This window comes from Limanda limanda, chromosome 12, assembly GCF_963576545.1.
Source record: "Limanda limanda chromosome 12, fLimLim1.1, whole genome shotgun sequence".
In the NCBI taxonomy this organism is placed as follows: domain Eukaryota; kingdom Metazoa; phylum Chordata; class Actinopteri; order Pleuronectiformes; family Pleuronectidae; genus Limanda; species Limanda limanda.
The window spans coordinates 20,404,288-20,421,997 of record NC_083647.1 but is presented as its reverse complement, the minus strand read 5'-3'; the positions used below and the strand labels follow the sequence as shown (position 1 = coordinate 20,421,997).

General features: G+C 42.5%; 1 protein-coding gene across 3 annotated transcripts; it reads left to right on the top strand.

Moving 5' to 3' along the window:
* Window positions 1–10,225: 10,225 nt before the first annotated feature.
* nceh1a (neutral cholesterol ester hydrolase 1a) lies at window positions 10,226–12,957 on the top strand. Of its 3 annotated transcripts, none has more exons than XM_061082772.1 (5): window positions 10,226–10,366; window positions 11,092–11,341; window positions 11,867–11,936; window positions 12,081–12,252; window positions 12,337–12,957. In XM_061082772.1, the coding sequence occupies exons 1-5, from the start codon at window positions 10,226–10,228 to the stop codon at window positions 12,955–12,957; spliced, it is 1,254 nt and encodes a 417-aa protein (XP_060938755.1). The 3 variants fall into 3 exon arrangements, with proteins under 3 accessions (XP_060938755.1, XP_060938754.1, XP_060938753.1); XM_061082771.1 differs by having other exon boundaries at window positions 11,092–11,347; XM_061082770.1 differs by having other exon boundaries at window positions 11,092–11,363; window positions 11,880–11,936.
* Window positions 12,958–17,710: the final 4,753 nt, after the last annotated feature.

The window sequence follows — 17,710 nt, the reverse complement described above, 5'->3', positions numbered from 1 at the left end:
TGTTTCAGTGAAATGTTCTGAACTGTGCTCGGCCAAAAGTAGAAGTTTGTTGTGCGAACCTGGTTTTAAATAGAATAAACACATGGTCCTGACTCATGGATCTAAACTGAAAAGTATTCCAGAATAAAGACAGGTGTGAAGGACGCCCGTTCCCGTGGTCCGGGGACGTTTCAGGGGTCAGTTCAGGCGTTTCTCTCACACCTGTTTATGTCCTTTCTTTCACTTTCAGAATCTGAAGAAGAACGATGACCACGCACTCTCATTGCTCTCCCTTAATCTGCATTATAGACATTGAGTTTAATTTTACACTAAATCAACAACAAAATATCTCGGTTCGTGGCCTGAGCTGGAATGTGCAGCTTCTCTGGGTCCATGACATGAATAATTTTGAGTGTAGCCTCCAGTGCAAGTGTTCATTACTGAACAATATATAACAACTACAGTCTGAGTGAGATTTATGCCCTGGGCCTCCTTCAGTGATCAATAAATTATACATGATAAAACAGCAGCGCCTGTAGTTTAACCAAACAACTAATTTGTAGGAGTGCAAGTACTCCAAATGTGTGTTTCTATGGAGACCAGGTAGTCGGCCACAGCGAGGACTGCAGATCATGAGACAGTTTGAGTTTATAAAAGTAGACGATAAGATTTTTCTTTTCAGTTTGACATGAGGCTGCAGATAACGCCCACACAACCTCTTCAGGTGGAAGACGCTGCTCTTCAGTTTATTGCGATTCCTCCGTGTTGTTTGCTGAATCTGCCCTGAGGAGACGTGAGCCCCCCCCCCCGGTCAAACATGCACGGCCTCTGCTATCAAATGGCGGATGGGACTCCGTGTCCTCCATCGATGTTATGAGAAGCAGCGATGACGCCGGCGCCACTTGATCGTAGACTTTAAACCACAGTTTTAGCAGATGACCCGGGAGGGGGAAAAACAGCTAAAATGGGATCTGGTCTGTGGTCGCATCGCTGGCGGTGTGAAGTTACCACGCCGATGAGTGAGAGTGAGACCTGCTGATGGACGATGTGCAGTGGAATTAAATTAAAGCACCCCGGCTTTTTTACACACACACACACACACACTCCCCAGCAACACACACCGACTCACACCTAGCATCCCCCTCCAAATCCTGCTGGAATGTGTCTCCTATAACAACATTATCTATCACAAGGCCCACGTCACATGACAAGAGGGGCCTGTTTGTGTGTACATGTGCGTCCACATAGCTCCTGGACGGTACCTTGTTCTGCCCACCGGGTAAAAATAAACACCAACACTCAAGTGACACCCGGCATTAGCAGACGGAGCTGCCAGACGGATGACGAGAAATCGGCCAAACATTGTAGACCGCTGGCGTCACTGGTCCCCGGCGCCACCAGAGAGCGGAATACAATTTTACCCCGTATCTAATTTTGTTCCCAGATACGTCAGGAGATATTACACCCGGCGAGGAGCAGCAATAAAGTGAAACCTTAAATTTCATTTCACCTAAAATTATTTTTATAAGTTATGCATACCCGAAATCGCAAACAGCATCCAGTTACTTCAGCGTAGCCGGCTAATTTTAGCTAGCGTGGTTAGTGCAAGCTAATGGGAAGATTTGAGTGGGCTCACGACACATTGGAAAATGTTTATTCGTTCCATTTGGATTCAATGGAATACAGAGCACTGATTTGACTGCAGACGTCTTTGAAACCTTTGTGTTAAACTTAGGAGGAGATAAAACCAAAATGTGATTCTTCACAAGCAAGGTGTGAAAAGTGTTCTTTGTGATCTGGTGGAGTAAACAATTTAAGGCCTTAAGACATTTGTAACATTAAAAGAGGAAACCCACAAACGCAGGTTAGAGTCCTCCCTTTGCTGCATGTCTTCCTGTTCTCTCTTCCCACTTCCCACTTACCGCCCAATCTCATTGGGTCGTCAACATTGTAATTTTTGTAGTATTACAACCATTAGAAGGCAGCGCAGACACAAGAGTTTCTAACAACAACAAACAGGTAGATGGTGGAGGAAGTTGTGATGATATATCTCCTAAGAAAGAGTTTGTCCGACTCTTATAGACCGATGGTCTGTGGAAATGAACAGTTGTATTCCTCTTGAAAAGATTACATATAGTCTCAGAAAGAAATATAAGTTATTTTTGAAAATCTGGCAGCCTTATTTGGAGTACATGAATACACCACCAACAGTATAGGACTGTAACTATTTGGAGCTCTGGATTACATTATTTACATTGCGGTATTAATGTTTAATGTAGAGTGTTCTGTATGCTCAGCATGTTCTCTTACATTGTGAAAATATTTGGAAAAATAAAATATTCTAAAAAAAAAAAAAAAAAAGAAAGAGTTTGTCCCTATGCCATAAAGTTTCATCATATCAACTATCGCTGAAACATCTTCCTCATGACTGTGGTGATATCACTTGAACTACTGAAGACACTGCCCCAAATTCCCAACTGTACTGCTCCATTTTGTCTGTTTGGTTCTTATATGAAAGCTTTTAGAAGACATTCTCATATACGGATGAAATCGACGGACAGACGTACATTTAAACCAATAAGCAAATGTGAATATAAGCATCATGAAACTTTATTTCATGATGTGTCACTACCTCTGATAACAACCACCTTTTGAGAGAAAAAATACCTGAGGAGTGGAGTTGCATATTTTTTCCCCCTGAAAAAGGTTTCATACATCGACTCAAATTCAAAGTGCCGGCCGCTCTGAGCTGGAGAGAGCTGCAGCACAGAGGTGGAAAAGAGTCGGAGGAGAGAAGGCTGGAGGGATAAAAAGGAAAAGCAATGAGGGTGCTGACACATCCTGACAAAATGGAACAGGGAGTGCCACTCAGCACCTCACACACCAACGTGCACACACCACACACACACACACACACAAATGCATATTGCGCATGCAAGCTTTGCCTTAAGGACATGCAACCTGGATCTGAGCTTCTGCTGAAAGCAACAGATGCCAGGAATACAGCATCACATATAGAACCAAGGACAACGAGGTCACACAATCATATTCGCTTTCAAACACACACACACACACGCACACACACACACGCACACAAACCACAGCTCAGTTTGCAGGTTTGAGTCTGGCAGACAGAGCCGAGCTTGTTATCAAAACCAACCAGTCAATAAAACCCTTGGTTGCATGTGCATTTTTACAAGGTGAGCTCGTCTCTTTGTGAGTCTGTTTGTGTGTGTGTATGTGTGCGCTCTCTATCGACAGGCTGCTTGCACTCTGCATCTTTGTTAGTTTGGGTTTCGTCTCCACGGAGAGATCTTTGGAAAAGAGGAAGAGTTTCATCAGAGCGCTCGGCGACAGCAGCTGTGGGAAGTGGCTTCCTCCTCCGGACCAGGACTCTCTCTCTCTCTCTCTCTCTCTCTCTCTCTCTCTCTCTCTCTCTCTCTCTCTCTCTCTCTCTCTCTCTCTCTCTCTCTCTCTCTCTCTCTCTCTCTCTCTCTCTCCAGGCTCTGCAGCGTCTGTGCACACATGAGGCCTTCAGCATTTCACGGTCCTGCACCGCTGCTCCCGTGTCCATATGTTCTCATCCCCACATCTTTGAAGCACTCAAGTTACAAATTTGCTAAAAGCATCCCCCCCCCCTCACACACACACAAACCAAAAACCACAGACTCCGGTGCTAATAAAACTGCAACAGCTCACATATTCACAGTGTAATGTGGACGTACACGCTGGAGAGAACCCCAACCCCCCTCACCTCCCCACAGCCATATGTCTGAGTATCTGCCTATTTATCTATGTATCTGCTTCGGTCGCTGCCTCCCGCATCACTCACACTCTCTCGCCACCGCAGCAGCTGCCTCTTGTCAGCGTTGCTCTGCAGCAGCTGAGGGCGAAGGGAGGAGTGCAAAGCAAAATTTGCGTTTAACTGCCGTGGTTCTGGCCGAAGGGGACACAGGACGAAAGGGGGGGGGGTGGTTAACAGAACATCAGGATCCCATTTAGACCATGGAGAGGCACATGGGAGCGGGACAGGGTGTCGGCCGAGAATGTCGGGGAGGAAGTGGGAGGTCATGTGTGTGCGTGAGCGTGACCGTCGGCATGTTCCGTTCGTGTTTGTGCGTCGTCTTTAATGTGGTTGTTTGTATTTGCCACCGTTTCCATCCAACACTGTTGTGTGCAAGTGTGTGTGTGTGTTATTGTGCTTCTGTCAGAACAGTAGAACAGTGCGGCACTGTCCACATGCATCTCCGGGTCAAAGGTCAAAGCTGAGGCATGCGGCTGACCACATCAGTCCCTATCTGACACTTGACCTTTGGCCTCTCTCTGCCTGGGCCGGCGGCCAGCCTGCTGCTTTTTCCAAACTGTGGGATGCATGAAACTGAGGGAACTCATGTGTTGTCGGCTCCATGTGGACGTGGTTCTACCCAATTCGTCTTCTGAAGTCCAGTGGTGGGATCAGCAGGGGGCCGATGGAAAACTTGAGTCTGACAGCAACCAGATATGAGCTGGCTCTGGAGCTGGTGCTGGAAAGATCTGGTTGGGAGGGGAGGGGAGGGGTTTTCTGGAAAGAATGAGGAAAGAAACAGCTTTTCCTAATTCTCCACCTCCTCTAACAAATATTAATGCCTTTCCACTTTATATTTTCCTCCTCACGCTATATACTCAAAGGAAAGAATTATCTCTTTACAGAAGATTGCATTAGTGGGAGGCTGTCTCTGCTTCTGGCTGTTTTGCGTGGGCATTCGGGAAAGTAAATGAGATTCGAAAAATAGCTGGGGGTGCGTGAATCAGACTTCTCAAATGTATTGAAAAACAAACAGCTATAAGGCTTCAAATATGTTCTGGAGAATGAATCAGTCTGTGGCCATTTCTAGCATCTCTGTGAGAAAATGCAACGAATATAACAATATAACATTAGTCCAGTTGATTATAGACATTCCGTACTTGAACGTCTCGCACCAACAAAAGCACGACACTCCAAACTCACAAAACATTCGGGAAAGTAAATTAGATTCGAAAAATAGCTGGCGGTGCGTGAATCAGACTTCTCAAATGTATTTAAAAACAAACAGCTATAAGGCTTTAAATATGTTCTGGAGAATGAATCAGTCTGTAGCCATTTCTAGCATCTCTGTGAGAAAATGTAACGAAAGAACACAAGTCATCAAAATATAACAATATAACATAAGTCCAGTCGATCATAGACATTTAAGCTTGAAGCAAAGATGCTCAGTGACGATGTAAACTCATCTCAACCAAATGTAATGTGCAGTCGAATACTTTAGTTTGTTAGATCGCTAGTCAGTACTTAAATGGAGGCTGAGGGGAACGTGAATACTTTTGTGAGTATTTACTCATTTAATAAATCACAATTGGAAGGATCACCAAGCTCAAGACGTGAATGTCTGAACCAAATTTCATATCAATCCATGCAATGGTTGTCAATACATTTCAATGAGAAAACAGTATCACTGAAGTCAGATTCATTCCCTGGAATCTGTGCATGTCAGGGCACAGATTCCAGGGAATTAATCTGAATCTGACTTTTTCTTAGAAGTTTAACCTCTCAATAAGGGAACTGAAAGCAACGTGACACATGAGTGAACAGCTCATCACCATGTCTGGATTCAGGCTCAGACATCGTCATTATATCATTCTGTTTCACATCCTCTTTTCCTCACCGACATGGGAACTTCTCTCATGATGCAACAGCGATTGCAACAATCTGGGGTCACTCGGGTTAAATTGTTGAAGTTGTGTATGATACAGTCGGGATGTAAGTTCACACTCCCTCTGTTTTTGAAGGCAACAGAATACGCACATTCCCACAAAACCGTCAGACGAAGCAAACCATGTTCCAATTAGCAACATTTCAACATAATGCTGTCAAAACTGTAGAAGCCAAAGTCTGTTGTGTGGAAGCAGAGAAGTAAATGTTGTAATAAAGATTAATAATAAAAAACTGAGGAATAATATAATGACTTCATTTCATCAGCAGCAGAGCAAATACCCTTCAACCAAATGAGAACGTAGCGTACTTGAACGTCTCGCACCAACAAAAGCACGACACTCCAAACTCTAATAACTGCGCCGGCTTGTGTTCCTGTTCCTGTCTCAGATGTGACACCTTGCTTTGAAGAAAACCAAAATAACAACAGGTTGTTTGTCTTTTCAGAAATAGAGTCTGAGTTTGAGCTGAAGGAAACGAGCTGACCCGCTGTCCCTGACATTCCTGAATACCACAATACATTATTGTCACTGTCACCGCATCTCTGTGTGTGTCTGTGTGTGTGTGTCCAGTCGGTCCTGTCACACTAAACACTGTGGTTTGTTTAAAAGAACCATTTAAATTTAAAATGTCGAGCTATTTGATTGTAAAACATGAACTGGTCCCAATTAACATTTTTAATTGGATTTGATCAGACCTGTTACTGCATAAAGATGAGTTTTCTCACAGATTCAAGACACAACAGAGTAAAAGTGAAAATACAACTCTCCAGACAGTCGTCTTATGAAACCTTATTAAAATTCACATTTTATTTGGATGTGCACCAAACGAAGTACAAAGGATCCCTGCGCTGGATTCCTGTTCTCTGTGATTCTCCAAAAATGAACAAAGAGGAGGAGGAACATCAACCTGAAAAGAGGTTGAATAAATCAGAACAACTGAGCAGAGTGTGAAGGACGTTTCCAAGAATGTAATATCAGTTTATGATGGTTAAAATGAAAATGTTTAACCTGGGCACAGATGATTCTTCCCTCTGACACGCTCCCCTCTTTTCATCCACGAACAGTCCAACTCTTCTCCCCCCGCCCCCCCCCTTCGGCTGCCCAGTTGAGGGGTCTCGCCCTCGCTGACATATTCAGGGAGAACATTCCTGATTTTACATGCACAGTAACTGCATCAACTTGATGTAATTATTTCGGAAAACGATTAAAACGATTAAAATGGAGCGAAGACAAAAATGTCATGCCGGAGCTAATGGGCCGAACTGTGCCCGGTAACAGACACAAGTAATAAAACTTCTGTGTGCATGTTTCGTCTTTTCACCGGTGCCAATTAGTCTGCATGTTCTCATTTCTACTCGGCAAGATGTTGTAAAATCTATTTATATCCAAGTCCTGGTGAATTCCTTTTGATTTCTAATTGCCGCGACCTTTAAAATCTGAAAAGCAGATGCAGAGAAGCTGTAGTTCAAGCTGGTTTTCTTCTCTTGGTAAAGTTTTTATTGGTGTTTGTGGTCTGTTCGTTGATTTCTTACCACACCCGACCCAAGGCTGATCAACAAGAACAGGCCTGTCTGAAATAGAAAACCTCCACTTCTGCCTCGTGCTTTTAGTCATGTTAAATGACCATAAGTGTAATTCCAGTCAGCGACACAAGAGAGGGGCCCTCTCTCTGCCCTCCATACCACAGACTGGGGGGAGACGCCAGACCAACACACACACGGGAGGGAGGGAGGTAGGGAGGGAGGGAGGGAGGAAGATGGAATTTTAATGCACAATCTTTACACCACATGTACCCGCACACGAAAACACATATATCATATTAACGTCTCATTTAAGCTTCCATAGGATATTTGGAAAGCATGTGTGGCATCTGGGCATGAATCATCGTGATCTTTTCAGAGTAAAACATGGACCCCTGTAGGATTCAGGTTTACAAGACGACTGCAAAAAGGTTTAAAAGCATCGACGGGCACTCGTCCAAACTGCTGCTGCAGCACAAGCTGTTCACCCATAGGGTTAGTTTCACCCAAATATACATCATACTGAATATTTTAGTTAATATTTTGCTGGATTTTCTATATTTTCTTACACTTAAGTGTTATTATCCTTTGGGATTTTCCCACTGTTGGACTGATAAAGGATTATTTTATTTGATCTTACTTCTACCAGGTTAAATGGTAAAGTGGGATTATCTAAAGTATCATAAGCCTCAGATAGAAATCCTGTGTATTAGGATCTATTTCCATAAAGCACCTACACCCAGTGTGATAAGACCTGAGCAAACATGAGAAGAAAATATCAGAAAAAGATAAAACTCATCAAAACAAACAACACAAGAGTGCATTCAATGTCATTACATTCCAGGAGATGCGCTCATTGCTTTCTTTCCCAGAGCTGCGTGAGGAGACTGATACCGTTGTGTTGAATGCGCAGTGGCATCAATCTTCTCATCTAACTCTTGGCACGAGAGTTAATAAGCTAATTTAAGTCTCGACGGCCATGTGGAGTTTCTGTGTGAGGTCATGGTACCAGGTTGGGGACACACAACTTTAGCTGGGCCACTTAACAACAACACACAGGGACATGTTTTTCTTAATTTCCAATATACCGCACGTGAACAATTCATTGTTTTGGTTTTGCACCACAGTGACTTTCTGCAGCCATGTCTCCTCCGGAGGACCCCACTCTTCCACGAGGCTAATCTGACACGGTCTGGTGCTCCGGGCTGCCATGTTTTGGAAAAGCAGCTCAGTGCAGAGGTCAGATCCTCATCGGCTCTGATGTTTGTTTACATTCTCGCACTGGGCCGCCTGGGACAGACGGTGGCCATTTAAAAGTGGAATCGTGGGAAGAGACAGGGGGCGAGAAATAGCCCGGAGAGAGAGAGTGAGACGGCGATTCTGAGCCTCTCCTCCCTGGCTGCACTTTGGGATGTGACACTGTCGACCGTGCTGTGCTGCTCGTTGCTTTTCTGTGACTGTGACCTGGATTCAGACCAATCTTTAAAATCCATCATGGGGGGGTCACTGCTGCCTCTGTGGTCTGAGATGTAAACCATGTAAACACAGAGTTCTCAGCCCAAAGGATTTGACCTTGGTCGCAGTGACTCACTTTTCTATCTCTGGACTCACTTTTAATTATTTTCTACACAATAGGCCCAGTGTCAATATTCAACACTGCTGACTTTGCTGGACAAGTCAGCACCAAAATAAGTAAATAAATCTTTTAAGACTGAAGCTGATGTAGATGCATCGATACCTTGTGAACGGAGATGAGTTTGATCTGTTGTTGTCCAGCAACATGCATCACTAAAGCCTTTCACTGAGACTTCAGCATCGATTGTCTTCACTTACAAAGTGATCAATAGGGACTGAAAATAGTACAGAACATTAACTTCATGATAAATAATTTACTCCCCTGTTTAGAGCTTTTGGAATCAAATGGGTAAATAAACTGTTTTAAACTGCTTTTATGATAAGTAGTGAAACATTTATACATTTGCAGTTTTGAGATACATGATAACAAAATTATTAATCTTTTTGAATTTGTCAAATTAAAATTTGTTTAAAAGAGCTGTTTTGGAAGAAGAAAGTGTTTTTCCCAACTTACTCAGTTTCATCCCGTCCATGTAACATATCACGTATTTGTATCAGATTAAACATGTGTATCCTGAAGAATTAAAACTATAGAGAAACTATGTATTTGTGAGGGACACTGTCCGGACCTGTCTGTGTTCTCTGACATGGGAACATGTGCAGCAGGCTCAAAATGGAATCTATGTTTTGATGTATGTAATTGGTTTATTAGACTCAAATAAAAACATGGAGGATAAATATGTTTCTCATCAGAGCTTATTGTGTTATAACAGGGAAAAACAACTATTTAGGCAAGTTATAAAGTGTTATTTAACTGTCTTTCTTCAGCAAATGCATCTTCACTTCACATTGTCTGATAAGACTATGACAGAAATGAGATGTAAAGGATCTTGTTGCAGGATTATCAGCTCTAGTCTGCCTCACCATGGTCACATGTATGTATTACAACTTTGTACCAACCAATAGCTGACACACAAAAACCAAAAACTCAATTTCCCAGATGTCCACTTGTAGTTGCTTGTCTATAAAAATAAAAGTACGAATCTTGTAAAAATGTGTAAGGTAAAAAGGTTTAGGGATGAAGAAGATTTATTTACATAAATATATTATTTAGATATTTTATGTAAATTCAAAGAATAAACATTATTAGTTTTTCCAAATTAATGCACTATTCGCAATAAATACCTAAAATAGGTAAAGGGTGATATAATTTGAGAAGGTTTGGCTAAAAGAACAGTGTATAATGATTAAAATATGAATAACCATAATAATGCGTTTTATTTTGAAGATGTGTAAGGGAAGTGTTTGATCGGGGATCTTTTCTGGATCCTGATTGGTCGTCGCTGTCCTGCTCAGACCAGCAGGGACCAATCAGCGGCTCCAGCTGCGGACAGATGTGCTCCTCTCTCCTCCGGCTCAAGATGAGGCTGCGGCCGGTTCTCCTCTCACTGACTCTCACGGTGTCTCTCGCTTATTACATCTACATCCCGCTGCCGGACGCCATCCAGGAGCCGTGGAGGCTGATAATGGTGGCCGCCGCCTTCAGGACATCCATGCATCTGGTAAGAGAGAAACGTTTTCATGGTTAATTCTGTGGAGTGCACGGTTGTAAATACCAGGAACACGTGAATGCAGCAGGGGGGGGCAGCTGCAGCAGTGATGCTGGGGGGAGGGCATGGATGGATTCTGACTGCTGATTAAATATTGAATTTAAAATGTTCATGGGGATGCTGGGCAATGGAAATAATAACCATGAAGTATTCAGCCAAGCTATATCATTAAAACTATATTATTTTTTGAAAATGTTTAAAAGGAAATCTGGCAAAGAATGTTTGAATGGTCCAGATAAAACAATAATACTAATATATATGATTTAGCAGATTTACAGATGATATGCTCAGGTTTACAGTAGAGGAGCATCATCAGCCACTCATCGGGTAGGAAAGACCCCTGAGCAGAATTAAGGTTCCAGGGAGGTCAGAAGTGGGTTTGTGTAAATTGGGACTAATCCTGGTGGGCCACAGCATCTTTGATCAGGTGGTTCATTAAATAATCCATAAAGTTTTTACAGGCCCTGTCATGCACCGAGAGCTGTCAAGGACCATTTGAGTTCTATAACATCCTTCAAGGGTCAGTCGGGAGAGAAGTTATGGGTTCACATTCAAACTCAACAATCCAATGCAGGGCCGGTGTTGTCCTTGATCAGCAGTTTGAACCAAACTTGATCTCCTCTTGTTGTCCAGAGAAACTTTATTTTAGGTTCCTCTCCTCTCGTCTCTGTCCTCAGGCGTCTCTGAGGGATTGGCTGGGCTGCGACGGTTATTTCAAATCTGTCAGGTGGCCCTCGGAGAGCTTGGATGGCTCGGGCAAGGTGGGGGACAGCTCCGAGTCCGGGGGAGGGGTCGTGCCCGGAGTGAAGGTCAGCGACATCACTTTCGCCGGCATCCCGGTCAGAGTGTACGAGCCCCCGGCCGGAGGGGAGGGCCACCTGAGGAGAGGGCTGATGTATTTCTATGGAGGAGACTGGGCCCTTGGTGGCACAGGTGAGTACGGACATTAGTGCTGTCCTAAAGTAGAATAATGAGGGTATACAGAAGGTTTGTACCACAAATGTACAACTTTCTTTGCACTACAGGTGAGGATAGTGTCAGTAAAACAATATGCAAATATTTGCTCAATGAATTCCCTGTATATTCAGGCTATAATGCTCAGTATTTAGTTGAGAAAGTCTAGTTTTAAGAGCTTTTCCTCTGCGAAGGAGGTTTTCGTTTTCGTCTGCTTTTGTTTGTTTGATTTTAGCAGAGAATGTGTTGAGGGGCGATGCTTGACCCGAGGGAGAAATCCAGGACATTATTTTCTCTTTTGTAAACATTGTGAGGGCAGTTTTCAACCTTTTGCTTAATTTTCTCAGGGAATAATCCATTGATCTTGATCAGAATCATTCATATTGAAGTCGTCAGATGATTTGTCCAGATGATTCCAGATCATGTGTGGTTTCACTTTTGCTCATTTGGCTTTTCCACACTCCTCCATCCTTCCTTTTCTCTATCTCACTTCCTCAGAGAGGCGTTCAAGCGATGCCCTCAGCCGCACGGTGTCGGACGAGCTCAACACTGTTGTGGTCTCTGTTGTGTAAGTGTGTGTCTACTGCAGCAGGATGAGATATTAGATATTGTGGAAGTGTTATGACAGGTTTGGAGCTACTTGTTGTGACATGTAACTGACTGGAGTTCCCCTTTGTACTACGCTGAAACCTGTGCAACCATTGTCTCTCAGGTATCGTCTTTTTCCGGAGGTGCACTTTCCCGTTCCATATTTAGACTGCCTCGCTGCTGCCAAACACTTCCTGTCCCGAGAGCTTCTGGCCAAGTATGCAATTGACCCCGAGCGCGTGGCCGTGTCAGGGGCTAGCACCGGAGGAAATCTGGCTGCTGCCGTCGCTCAGGAGGTAAGCTGGAGCCGTCACTTGTATAAGCGAGCGCCACAATGTAAATACGATGCAGGGAATGATGTTTTTTTACTTCTTCTCCAGATTTCCAATGACGACACTGTGAGTGTGAAGTTCAGCCTCCAGGCTTTAATCTACCCGGCGCTGCAAACCCTGGACTTCAACACACCTTCCTACATGCAGAACCAGGGCATACCCGTCCTCTACCGCCCCCTCATGGTTCGGTTTTGGCTGCGGTACCTCGGCGCTGACCTCTCCCTGCAGCCCCAGTTGCTGGTGAACAACCACAGCTCCTCACACCACTCGGCCGTCAGCCCAGAGCTGAGGGCGCGGACAGACTGGACCGTGCTCCTGCCCCCGAAACACAAGAGGAACCACAGGCCTCTGGTGGTCGGTAAGGGTTCACCGGGGCTGGTGAAGGAGGTGCCGGGGCTGCTGGATGCACGGGCGTCGCCGCTGCTGGCAGGACCAGAGGTTTTGGCCAAATGCCCTCGGACGTACATCCTCACGTGTGAACATGATGTGTTGAGGGACGACGGGCTCATGTACGCTCGGCGCCTTCAGGACTCAGGGGTCACGGTTACCAACGACCACTATGAGGACGGCTTCCACGGATGCTTCAGCTTTATAGTCTGGCCAGTGGAGTTCGATGTGGGGAGGAGGGTTGTCAGGGGTTACCTCAACTGGCTGCAGAACAACTTATGAGAGTGTGTGTGTGTGTGTGCAAATGAGTAATGAGTGTGTGCAAATGAGTAATGAGTGTGTGCTTGTCTGATTCTTTGAGACTTTAGATTTGCTAAAGGGATTTTTACGTGCTGAAACATATGATCTAAGCTCTGGGCCGTCACCACATCACAGCCACAAGCTTTCCATCAAAGGATAAAATAACAAGATGGCTCCACATCAGCAGTTCACTTATTCATTTAGACAAATGTGTGTCACAAGGGTTTGAAAGGATTTTATACTTTTAACTTTTTAAATAATGGTACAATAAACTCCCAAAATCAAAGGTTCACATTTGCAGTGGTTGATTTTATTGTTGTTGTGGTGAGAAAACAATGTTCACATCAAACACAGGACAGATCTTTTTCTTTTTGTGATATTAATAATAATATTGCATTTGTGGAAATTAAGGTTATATACAAATAACACAATTATAAAAGAACGCACCGCGCACAACAGGGTTAAACCGTGACGACAACAACAAACAAGAAAAGTTAATCAGTAAATAATTCAGATCATGATATTCTGTCTTTTAAAAGAAATTGTCTTCTGTAAAAAGGAAGTTTACATTTCTTATAGACGGTATTTGTATTTCTTCTGCTCCCTGCAAAACAGTAAGGTGACGACTTCCCAGACCAATGATGCCACTTGAAAGTCACAAGCAAAAGCTCGACAGTTTGATTCCATTTATTATTCACATTGTGTTGTATTACAGGATGTACTTTAGGTTTCTGAACAGGCCCCGAGGCTAAAAATGCCTTGAGAATTAAATGACTCGACAGGGAAAACTGTGGAACTCGAACTCATCGCTGGAATTACATTCACTGTCTTAAATGCACCACCAGTATACAGACTGTTTATAGAGTCTTATCGACAAACTCAAAGCACTTTACAAACTCACACTCAAATTCTGCATGAGGCCCTTTTCTATGACACTATCCTTTACTCTGACGGGTTCAGTGTGTTGCTCAAGGAAACTTCGGCATGCGGACAGGAGGAGCCGGGGATTGAACCACCAATCCTGATGAAGAACCAGATGTTTACAATTTGATTTTAAGTGACTCAACATTTTTCTGAACCCGTCTCATTTGGGACATTGGTATTTTCTAGTAATGCTTATCTTGCATTGGAAAAGAGAGCAACTGATAAGATTTTAATGTGTACAAAGAATTAAAATGGAGAAAACAAAGTTCTCTATACATTTTTATTGTGATTGTATTCAGGATTCTTTATTAAAATACATCGTTTAACCATTATCATATGTCACCTTTAGCTATAATGCATACAAATACTTGTGGGTTGCTAATTGCTTTTTTTGTGCTAATCATAAATATTTAGTGGTATCCAACACACCTACTAATAAAACACATATATTTATACACAAGAAGGGAATGAAGAACACTGTGGTTTAGATGACGCAGCTGCTAAATACATAATTACTGTGTAACTATTACTTGAGAGAACCAACACGCTCAGAGGTGCATCAGTCATTTTTATGATCAGATCCTTTTCTCTCACCTGAGGGGTTATTGAATTCCTGGGTCACTAAACCCAGCAGCACCAAAGATCAATACAACAGCGTCCTCTAGTGGTTTTCTAACAGCAGTACTCAAGTAAGGTTGTGAAGTACTAGTACTTGACGTGACTATTTACCATTTTTACTATATTCAATACCGCTCTATTTCAGATGTAAATATTGTATTTTAATCTTCCAAACACTGATGTGACAGTTAAAGTTTCCCGTTGTTTTTAAGGATTCTGCTTTTACACACTAAATATAAGATCAGCTTGTAAAATATGATATTTTTATACAGACTAAACAAACAAAATTAAAAGACATCCGTTAGAATTGAGAGATTTACCTCAACCAGCCACAGCAGCAACATACTACTTATGTATTAAAACATTAGAAATGCAATAATAAAACATGGTCATGAAATACTTAATGGTCCCATTTTTCTGCATGACAAATGCTTTTACTTTTGTACGTTTACTTTTTATGTCTCTAAGTGTACAATTTACGCTTTATATCCATATAATATGTGCATTCTTTATATTTTCCTTCTTTATACTTTGCACAGTTTTAGTTTTATGTTCTATATCTCATATACTGTGATATTGTTGCTGCTATATCCATCCATCCATCCAGTTAAAAGTATATGAAGAGACTTTTTTTTATTTCATTACAACTTTTACTCAATGTCTGTAAATGAAGACAACTCACAAAAGAGAAGCATCCTAAAAGATATGGATTCCCCCCTGGTGGTTGGCTGCAGCATTGCAACCTCCATGTATTATATATACACATAGGCCAAACTGAAAAGAAAATGAAAACTACATGAAAAACGAATTTTTCCTTAAAATTGTTACTGTCATTTCAATTAGTGCCAAACATGTTGATTTGTGTATTTCTGTTCATTTGTCTTATAAGTTTGGTTTTAATTAGTTGTTTGATTATCTTAACACAAGTTGAGACGTAATGATTGACAGCACAGCTCCACTACTACGCAGGATCTGGCTCTGAATGATGTCACCAGTACAAGATGGCGGCCCCTGTATTCTGTATATTTTGGTTTCTTAAGTTGATAGAAATGATTGAGGATTAAAACATCTTTTATTTCCTCCCACTGTATAGTTTCCTGTCGGGGGAAATACCCGCCCAGTTTCAGGCCCGGTCGCTGGTGACAGTCTGTGAACTTTGTGCTGCAGCAGCATTTTTCAGCACCAGTCTGTTTTATAAAGGAGACAATGAGCAGCTGTAAAACTCAGACGGGAATTTAGGGAGATTCCATGACTTTAGCGGGAGGAACGCCTGCAGGCGAAGCCTTGAGGGAGAGAAAAGAGGAGTGGAAGGCAGAGGAAGGTGAATGGAGTGTGATCCATCCTTTAAAGTCATTTTCTGTCTTCTTGGTATAATTCATGTACTTTGCTTGACAGGGCAGCAGCTTTCCTTTCCAAAAAAGAAGAAGCAGCAGCAGCTCTCCTCAGGCTTTCCTGTTTCCAATTGTTCTTCAGCATCAGGGCTTGTTGGGAAAATACTTAACGTTTTGATTCACTGTGTATAAAAGCTTCAGTAGCTGAACTCTGCACATGTTCCACACAGGGACACGAGAGTCTGAAGGTTTTGGGGCTTTACAAAAGTTAGGCATAAAATGAGTTTTCAATCCAATAACCATTAAGGGTCAACTCTACACTCAGAAACTGCCTTAAAACGAGTGGGGCCTTATGACGTTCCAATGAAAACACCCCCCACACCCTCAGGAATGTGACCTGGGTGTTGCTCTTCTGTTAAAGTTCAGAGTAAATATAGATCATTCATTGAGGGGGAGTTTGGAAAATACAACGTTTTCAGTGGATTTTTGTTTTTAATGCCGACTGCGCAGTAACGAAGTTGCTGCCCCCTGGTGTTTTCACGCAGTACTGCACTCTGCGTAATGAGGAGGCCCCTCTCTCCAATCTTTGCAATTTTGAAGTTGTCTCAAGTTGTTGTCTCTTTCGCTGCCCTCACTTTCCTTATGTAGTAAAAATATATTCATATTAGGGCTGGGCAACGATTAAAAGTTTTAATCGCGATTAATCGCATGATTTCCCTGATTAATCACGATTAATCGCATTTGTATACGCAAAATCCAATAATGAATTAAAAAGTAGTGTATAGCGCAATTTTATTTTCAATGTTCTGCCATATGAACGAAAGTGCCATAACATATGTTGAGCAAACACTTTTAACGTCAGCATTTAATACAGTAGCAGTTAAATAAAATATTCAGTGTAAATCTCAACTTAACAATGTTATCAAAGCAAATACAAAGTTTAAGCTCAATGCCACTGCCAGGGCATTAATGTTATCCTATTCATTGTGAAAAACTATACTCCTCCCTGCGTCTAACGTAGTCTGCCGAAGCCTCGCTCCACTCGTTGTTTCGTTGAGTGATTTGCTGATATCAACTGTGTGTTTTGCATTTAGGTGATACTTTAGACTGGAAGTACTCCGGTGATAAGAAAATTCACCTTGGCAGTGGCTACAAATTACTTTGGTTCTGTCGACTCCGCCGTCTGGAAGGACTTTAAAATGAAAATGGCCATGTAAAAGCTCCGTAGCCTTATCCATGGTTGTTTATCCGCCAATTATTTTCTTTTTTCCGGTTCCGCAGCAGTCAGCAACAGACTTTCACAAAATAAAAGCCTGACTTTCACAATAAAACAATAAATAATCAAACCTGAGCTAATGCGAGATAAAATAATTAGTTGAATTAAATAAGTGATGAGTTAACTCGTAATTAACTAGTTAACTTGCCCAGCCCTAATTCATATCTGTGTTTGGTTCATTAACTGTCGGGTTCCCTTTCAAATCCCCAATGTTTACACAATATATATATATATGAAAGTAAACAAAGTTTTATTTATAAACATTTTTGTAATCTGATAAAGATTAAGATCAGTTATTTACAGTCTTATGGCAGCAACATCTACACATCTGGGATTAAAAACTGTTGGATATGTGGACACGTCTGCCAGAGGTCAAAGGTCAACAGTCGACTGGACTGAAGAAAAAACACAAGTGGCCCGATATTAAGGAAATAGCTCGAAAACACTGATGCATTTCCACTCTCACAATAACTCCCCAGACACATGTTCACACATGGTCTCTCCCTCTCTCTGCCTGCTTGCCATGGGATTGTAGACAGGCATCTCTCTCAGGGTGTCATCTTCCCGCCTGAGGCCAGACAGTCTC

What these genes read in the sequence shown, in the direction of transcription:
- nceh1a (XM_061082770.1), top strand. Translation starts at nt 10,226, where the DNA reads ATGAGGCTGCGGCCGGTTCTCCTCTCACTGACTCTCACGGTGTCTCTC. An exon ending in TCAGGACATCCATGCATCTG is followed by an intron (nt 10,367 to 11,091) that starts GTAAGAGAGAAA and finishes CTCTGTCCTCAG; the next exon opens with GCGTCTCTGAGGGATTGGCT. An exon ending in CTGCTGCCGTCGCTCAGGAG is followed by an intron (nt 12,253 to 12,336) that starts GTAAGCTGGAGC and finishes CTTCTTCTCCAG; the next exon opens with ATTTCCAATGACGACACTGT.